The sequence below is a fragment of the Lampris incognitus genome, chromosome 13 (genome assembly GCF_029633865.1).
Source record: "Lampris incognitus isolate fLamInc1 chromosome 13, fLamInc1.hap2, whole genome shotgun sequence".
Classification (NCBI taxonomy): Eukaryota; Metazoa; Chordata; class Actinopteri; order Lampriformes; family Lampridae; genus Lampris; species Lampris incognitus.
The window spans coordinates 32,928,930-32,936,699 of record NC_079223.1 but is presented as its reverse complement, the minus strand read 5'-3'; the positions used below and the strand labels follow the sequence as shown (position 1 = coordinate 32,936,699).

Below are 7,770 nucleotides of genomic sequence, written 5' to 3'. Positions count from 1 at the left end.
GAATTCTGTTGTTCACCAGCTTCCTGATAACCCATCCTGATAACAAAGGCTGCTTGGAGAACACAGAGATGTTGTGGGGATGTCTGTTCACTGGGTTAAATTCCAAGGCTGGCCAAACGATTAGATGGCTGGCTTTATAATTTGGGAAAAAAACTTTATTTCTAAATGTGGATATTTTTGTTTTATTAAAAACAAGATCTACTAATATTCACATTTATGAGACACCCACATAATAATATTAAAAAAATATATCTAAGCCTAATGGTTTGTTTTGATTCCTTTTCATTCACTTTGTTCAATTCATCGATTTAATTTGTTTCCCAGTAAACAGGTGGTGGATGGAGGTGGTGAATCTGTCTGCAGTCTTACTGGGTCATGTTCCAGTCCAGTCTATAAGACATTTATCTGTCTTGTGTGTATGAATGAGGAACAATACACTGGCAAACATCCTCTGTGTGTCTCCATCAGCCTTCAGGGATTCATTATTAATCGACCTCCATGACAAACCTGTCCTTTACACCATGAAATCAAATGGGCGACTACCTGCCTTGATGTCATGATTAAACACACGGTTTCAGAAAAATACACATTTCTACAACTATGATGACCTGTCCTGTTTGCCCACCCTGTCATGAAATGAAACTATGATTCAAACATCTTCCTAAATCACAGGTTTAATTTTGTACGGCTTAAAAAGGGAGTTTTCAGCAAACCCTGAAACGGATCTTTTTCTCTGTTTATGATTTCTTGTGTGTGAGGTTCAAATCCCATCCCAAAGGGACCTCAGGGCAATTCTTCGACTGAGGAGGAAGGAGATCAGCAAGTCCCGTTCATCTGAAACCGAGGCTTCGTGGACTGGAACTGTGTGGGAATATCCATTGGAGATAGCCACAAATCCACAAACCATCCAAACCACAGCTTCCAGTCCCCCTACCCAGGGCTAGCAGGTGACCACTACATTGTAGGACCCGGTTTGGAAATCAGTTTTGTAGAAATCCTTTTTCACACCGTCCTCTGGCTGAACCTGCATCTGATGATATCTGATATCTTGTGTTGGTTTTTTATCAGTCGGTCTGTCCTATGTATTATACTCCTCATCATCGCTCGGTTCTGATTTGATGTCCTCTGGATTTAATAAGCCAAACTCCTGCTGGGCTGTAGTCCTGGTACACACGTACCACTCCTTAATGTTCGACACCTGAGGTAATGGCGGGTTGACCGACCGCTGGGTCCTCCGCGTGCTCCTGCTGCCCTGTTTCTGCTGTGCCAGGCGGCTCTTCACCAGGCTGGACACCGAGAGGTCGAGGGGCATTGCCACAGGAGACGAACTCCGCAGGAGGAGCTTGCAGTCCAAGTCGCGGGCAGAGCCGCTGTCCAAGCTGGCGCTGGAGAGAGGCGGGAAATGAGCCATTTTGTCGGGGAAGGAGGAGGCGAGGTGGTTCATTTTAAGATTGAGGGGTTCGAGGGTAGCCGGGAGAGGCTGCTGATGGAGGATGGACTCGTAGGCATGGTGCGGTTCAGAGGTAGGAGACAACTTGATGTGGACCTTCATGTGTTTGCGGAGCGAGCTGGGGTGGGTGTAAGACTTGGTGCAGCCCAGGGCTTTGCAGTCATAGGGCTTGGAGGCCGTGTGGACCTGCGAATGCTTCTTGCGGTCGCTGCTGTTAGCAAAACGGCGCTCACAGAATTCACACTGGAACGGCTTCTCACCTGAAAGACAAGACAGATTATGAAAGGTTATCAGTGTCCTGGACCTATCGATGGTTAGCCTATGGATTAAAGTAAACCCCATCACTCAGGATGTACCGATAGAGGTATCAGAAAATGGAGTATTGGTATCAGAGGTTGTTGATGCTGGAGCTGATGTGGGATGCTGGATCCTATCCCAGTGACTGCTGGGATAGGCTCCAGCATCCCACGACCCTAAGTAGGATAAGCGGCTTGGATAATGGATGGATGTATGGTATCAGAGGTTTTACCTGAGACTAAAATCCAGGACCAAAAGCCAGAAGTAACATGCCATCAATAAAAGAAAAATGGTTTGATTTACTGCATTTTTTACACATGGAAGCCTGTGTTTCTATAATGGTGGGATAATTGATTGTCTCTCAGTTATTTTGTCCAAACTAATGGTGTCAATCTGCACTGTTCAGTAAAAGTTGTGGATTGGATTGGTACTGTTTTTAAAGCTTTACTTGGAATCGGTGTCACCCGTGAAACAGTTATATAGGTGCATCCCTTCCCATAACCAATAATAGTTATAATAAAGCTAGTCTTTAATCCAAAAGTAAACCAAAGGGTTGCCCTGCTACCAAACTACAAACCACAGGACAGGAAGCTGCTGTCACTCCCAGATTGATTGACATGTGTCTTAATACAAGGACTAACAGTAAACAACAACTAAATCTGAGTTTCTAATGTTTTCTGATGCTGTAAAAGGTTTGTTCACATCTCTAATGGTTGTAAAGGCTGGAGTCAAATAGACCTACATGTTCTATTACCATCGGCTGAGAAAGACACAAGATGATTATTTTACATCTATAACTCAAACTCTTCAGTTATGTATGGAGATATACCTCCATTTGATATGGTCACATAAATCACAGATTGGACCTTTAATATGTTCAAATACTTTTGAGAATAGCCTCATTATGGAGGTCTATACAGTGTTTTTAACTAATTAAAAATAAAATACACATTTAATGTAAAGGAACCTGGAGTACGGGATATGAGACTGTGATGGTTTTTACTTGATGTGACCAACCGCAGATTTTGTGTGTAACCTGAAATGAGGAGAAAAACACCAAGCTATGAATATTCAAATAAAATACAGTTAATAATAAAAGTGTCATCTCTGCAGCGATTCTGTTCTCGCAGTAGGATTAGACATCATTGCTAATATTTTAAAGGTCATTAGCTTCTTGCATCATTTCAGTTATATTCTGTTCTGCCATGTGTGCTAAAATAACATCTGCAGTATCAGACATCTATGATAAAAAAAACTCACATTCTTATAAAATAAAAATGAAAATCCCGTTACATGTTGTAGCTACTGTTCTCTCAGCTGTAAGACATCTGTGACTGGTTTTGGTAGATACAATACTCTTTTGTTAAACATAGACCAAAGACTACAGCTTTAAACGTGTTATTATATGTTAATAGATAAAAATGAGCCAAGTTAGACGTAAAAGAGGTTGAGGAACAGAATACGGTATGCCATCTGAAAAAGCTTATCTGTGACAGAAGCCTGAACACCGTCCTTACTGCCATCCTGATTCAACCCCCAGCAGCTCCCAGTCACCTTACATGACTCCTCAGAATCAGAAATACTTTATACTTCTCAGCTGGAATCTACTGGCAGAGTTGCAGGACTCTGTGTTTAACGGTTGTATGGCGGTGACACTGTTCATACTGTTGACAGATACGCAGATGCTGATGGTCTGCTGTGCTCCGGACTGCTACCGGTCACCTTACGTGACTCCTGAGCTGCTTACATGACGCGCCTCCACTGAGAAGGATGCGAGTCGGTGGTGAACGGGGCCCTGACAAGAAACAGTCCTGCCTGTGAATGTCTTTGTGTTGTTGTTGTTTACCTGGCGTACAGAGTGACGTCACTGTGCATTCAACACCTACCCGTGTGCGTGCGCGTGTGGATCTTGAGGTTCTCGGAGCGCGCGAACATCTTGCCGCAGCCCGGGAAGGCGCACGCGAAGGGCCGCTCCCCGGTGTGCACGCGGATGTGGTTGATCAGTTTATACTTGGCTTTAAACGACCGGCCGGCGCGCGCACACGCCTCCCACATGCACACGTGGCTGAGCGCGTCCAGGCCCGCGGCCACGTGCGCGGCGGTGACGTGGTCCACCAGCGCGTGCATGGAGCTGAAGGTCTGCTCGCAGACGGACGTCCGGTCGGTCCGCGTGGAGGAGCTCCGCCCGGCCCCCGTCCATCTGCACACCAGCTCGGTTTTGATGGCCGGGCCTTTGTTGGAATAATCCGTGAGGAGGCCTCCTCCTTCTCTGCCTCCTCCTCCGCCGCCTCCTCCTCCGCCCGGGACGGAGCCGGCGACGGCGGAGGCGGCGCCGGCGGGAACTCGCTGCTGGGGCGGAGGAGCGGCGTTGGAGGCCCCGGAGTTGTTGTTCCCCAGCGGGGAGACGAGGCCATTGTGCCTGAGCAGCGCAGCCCGTTTCATGCTGGACACACGGCGGCTGTGCGGCTGTGGCGGCCGCCGCCGCCCGGAAACGAACCGCCTTCTTCTTCTTCGGTCGACCGGGGCAAATCGGCGCGCGCGGAGCGGACTGCTTCCGTCCTGTGGGTTCCGGTTGGAGGAGGCGCACGCTGCTGTCTGTTCACCCCCTGCTGCTCCGCGTCAGGCCCGCCGTGTGTGCGCGTGTGTGTGTGTGTATGTATGTGTGTGTGTGTGTGTGTGTGTGTATGGAGGAGAGGAGAGGAGAGTCAAAGGGAGCACAACACAGGCCACGTCCCATTCCTGTGAGGAGGCCTCCTTCTCTCCTCCTCCTCCTCCTCTCCCTCCCTCTTTATATGAAACAGACCAAACCAACACACACACACACACACACACACCGCCAGGCACCTACGTTAATATGGAACCGACCAAGCCTGCAAACAAACGACCGTATAAAAACAACAAAAGTACACTAATATTATTCTGAACAGCCATGATAATGATGATTATACATAACATTGCAACAAAGGCGACAATAATAATGCAAAAACAAACTTATGAAATGTATCACAATAAAACTAAAAGGAAAATAAAAGTGAAAAAATACAACAGCAAACAGGATAAAACACACGATAAAACATACCCTGTTAATAAAATATGAGTACAATGTAAAATGAAAAGTAGAGGAGTAAAGCACAATGAAGAAAAGAGTAACAGGGGGAACCACATGCTGCATGAGCTGCAGGTTCTGCAGCTCACAGGATACCTCCCTGTATGGGCAGTGGTCTGCAGGAGGGTGGCATCATGGTTTACTCTAAATGTAAAATCTGGGAAAAAGAAAGAAATCTTCCTCGTTGGAGGTGCATCATCCTCTCCTCTGATATCACCGTTTAATTCACTTACTTTTCATCCTATTGATCGGTTGACCATGCAGTGCCCATTTATGCACATTACATGTACATGGTGTCCACACCTTATATTTACTTAACAGAATAATTTAATAATCCAGAAGTGATTGCTTTTCACCTCCCACAGATTTTCTATTGAACAAATCACAAAGAGTCATAAGTTTATTTTGTGAGAATTTGTCAAATAATTCTTCACCAAAAATTTGTAACTATAATTACTGATTCACTAACCGTTCAGGGGTTCATTATGGCCTCCTAAAGGATGTTTGTAATTTATGTTTCCATTAATTAATCCAATGATTTCACATCAATGAAGATTTGATTTTCTTTTTCAACTTGTTCCCCTGTTTCCATCTCCCAGCCGGTGCCTCAGGGGACTGGGTTTTTTTTAAAATCCCCCCCCCACACACACACACACACAGACTATACTTACGTAGCACTGCCCCCACACATCGGGGCAAATTGATGGGAGGACTTTTTATTGGCCGACTGGCAGAAGTGGCAGTTTGGAGGCGACCAATCATCCAGTCGAGCTGTGACCATCGGGGTTAACGGGGTGGCGGGGTTGTTGGAGGTAAAAGGCAGCAGCAGATAAAAGCATCACATCAGTCTCAGACGGACTTGCAGCGCTGCTCTCTTTTCTACTGAAAGAGGAAATTAATCTAAAAATACTTTTCAAACTTTCACACATCTTTGTGGAATTTGTTTTCTGGTATTTTTGGCCACGGTGCAGCTTGGCTTTTAACACAAATGTAAAAAGTTAAAAGTTCATCCTCAGCTTGCTAAATCTTTTTTCTTTCTTTTTTATTCTGGTTTCATGTGGTGATTCATGAATCCAGTTTACCCAAAAGCAGCCTGCTCCTTTTGGGATGTCCAGCAGCAGATGGACGCGGACCCTAGAATCCTCATGGAGCCCGGAGCACCTCATTCTTTTCCTCATAACTACTACTCACAACTGCACCACGGCCAGACCGCAGCCTCCTTCACCTCCTCGGGTGCCTCCTGCATGCCCTCCAATGCCGACTCAGCCCCGGACCTCCTGCTGTGTAGCCAGATGTATCGGGGAGAGGCTGCAGGAGCACCTGGTGACCCCTGCACTCAGCCCGACTCTTTCCACCAGCACCTCCCCGATGAGGACCCCCACACATATGGTTACGGACAGCTCCTGTTCCCCGGACCCCCTGACCAGCAGCCAGACAGGAGAGTCATGGCAGGGAGCAGAGGAGACCCGCTGGGGGCCTCGCTGATGGCGCAGCGCCCTGCAGGATTTCTCCACTACGTGCAGCAGCAGTGCATCAAACAGGAGCTGATGTGTAGTTGGACGGAGCCCAACTGGACTGGAGGTGGGTTCTGCCGCCTCTGCGGGAACACCTATGGCATCATGCACGAGCTGGTGGCGCATGTCACCGTGGAACACGTAGGGGGTCCAAGACAGATCAGGTACGTGTGCCGATGGGAGGGCTGCTTGCGCCACACCGTGATCTACATGGCCCGGTGCAAACTGGTCAACCATCTGCGCGTTCACACCGGGGAGAAGCCGTTTCCGTGTCCGTTCCCCAGATGCTCCACGATGTTCGTGTTCGCATGGCTGGAGATTCTGAGGACACACAAACAGACACACACGGGTAACAACACACACCACTATGTAACAACACACACCGCCATGTAATACCATGTAACAACACACCACCATGTAACAATGTCCTGGTCAATGTCTGAATTGTGTTCTCAGTGAGTCAGTGATGGCTTTCCATTGTGGGTGAACTGTGGGGATTGTATTGGTCTCTCTCAGGGGGAAAAGCCGTTCAGCTGTGGTTTCTGCATCTGCGCCAGATGCTTCACAGACACCAGTAGCTTCAAGCAACAAACGCACATGCACATGCACGTGCACGCGTGTGGCAGAAGTTACATGTGTAAAGCATGTGACAGGTCCTACAAGTGCCCCAGATCTCTACACAAACACATGATGAAGGTCAGAACACAACACAGCCCCATCAGAAAGACACTCGTGCTGCGCAATTACATTCTCCTTATATAAGTACAGGCATGGTCTCTCCCCTTGCTCATATGATGCAATAGTAAGCATGATGAAGAATACACAAGCAAAAAAGATGATATTAAATGTCAGTTTAAAAGTGCTGTGCAATCCACAATGCATGCATTAAATTCTATAATATGTTATTGAGCTGAAGCTATAGCATTCCAAACTAGAGAAACCTTCATGACATTTTGGTTCTTTTCTGCAGGTCCATGACTCTTCTCTTTCAACCTCTGATGGGTCTCCTGCAGTCAGCAGCAGCTATGAGTCCTCTCCTTCATCAGAGATGGTGTCTCCAGGGTTGGACACACATGTCCAACTACGTTGAATGGCACAGCCCACTGTAGACAAAGGGAAGACAAACTGTCAGAGGTCCAGCCAGAACGCTGACATTTCAATAGTGTTTTTGCAATTAAAGCATTCATTTATTTTGCACAATGTCAGGCTCATACTTTTCCTCCCAACATCTTTTTATAAATATTTGTTATGATTTAATAAATCTCATTTATAAGATTGGATTCCTTATTTTCTTCTTGCAATCCAGTAAAGGTCAGTCACCAGGCCTAACTATTCAGATACTGTATAGTGGCTCTGCTTGTTGTTATGCAAGCCGACATGGAAGGCTCTCATTCTGTGCATGT

General features: G+C 46.8%; 2 protein-coding genes across 2 annotated transcripts; one reads left to right on the top strand and one right to left on the bottom strand.

The window, feature by feature from the left end:
• Nucleotides 1-673: 673 nt before the first annotated feature.
• On the bottom strand, nucleotides 674-4,894 carry LOC130123169 (zinc finger protein ZIC 4-like). Its single transcript, XM_056292300.1, has 2 exons — nucleotides 3,634-4,894; nucleotides 674-1,710 (listed from the first exon to the last, which is right to left on the bottom strand). Exons 1-2 carry the CDS (start codon nucleotides 4,187-4,189, stop codon nucleotides 1,079-1,081), a joined length of 1,188 nt encoding a protein of 395 aa, XP_056148275.1. The 5' UTR covers nucleotides 4,190-4,894; the 3' UTR covers nucleotides 674-1,078.
• Nucleotides 4,895-5,920: 1,026 nt separating this feature from the next.
• On the top strand, nucleotides 5,921-7,569 carry LOC130122502 (zinc finger protein ZIC 2-B-like). The gene is made up of 3 exons (XM_056291433.1): nucleotides 5,921-6,716; nucleotides 6,884-7,063; nucleotides 7,338-7,569. The coding sequence occupies exons 1-2, from the start codon at nucleotides 5,921-5,923 to the stop codon at nucleotides 6,943-6,945; spliced, it is 858 nt and encodes a 285-aa protein (XP_056147408.1). The 3' UTR covers nucleotides 6,946-7,063; nucleotides 7,338-7,569.
• The last annotated feature ends 201 nt before the right edge of the window (nucleotides 7,570-7,770 follow it).

Bases quoted from the DNA above. Each gene is read 5' to 3' on its own strand.
- LOC130123169 (XM_056292300.1), bottom strand. From the start codon at position 4,189: ATGAAACGGGCTGCGCTGCTCAGGCACAATGGCCTCGTCTCCCCGCTG. The intron at 1,711-3,633 runs GTAGGTGTTGAA...CTTGTCTTTCAG, and splicing joins CCACACGCGCACGCACACGG to GTGAGAAGCCGTTCCAGTGT.
- LOC130122502 (XM_056291433.1), top strand. From the start codon at position 5,921: ATGAATCCAGTTTACCCAAAAGCAGCCTGCTCCTTTTGGGATGTCCAG. The intron at 6,717-6,883 runs GTAACAACACAC...GGTCTCTCTCAG, and splicing joins ACACAAACAGACACACACGG to GGGGAAAAGCCGTTCAGCTG.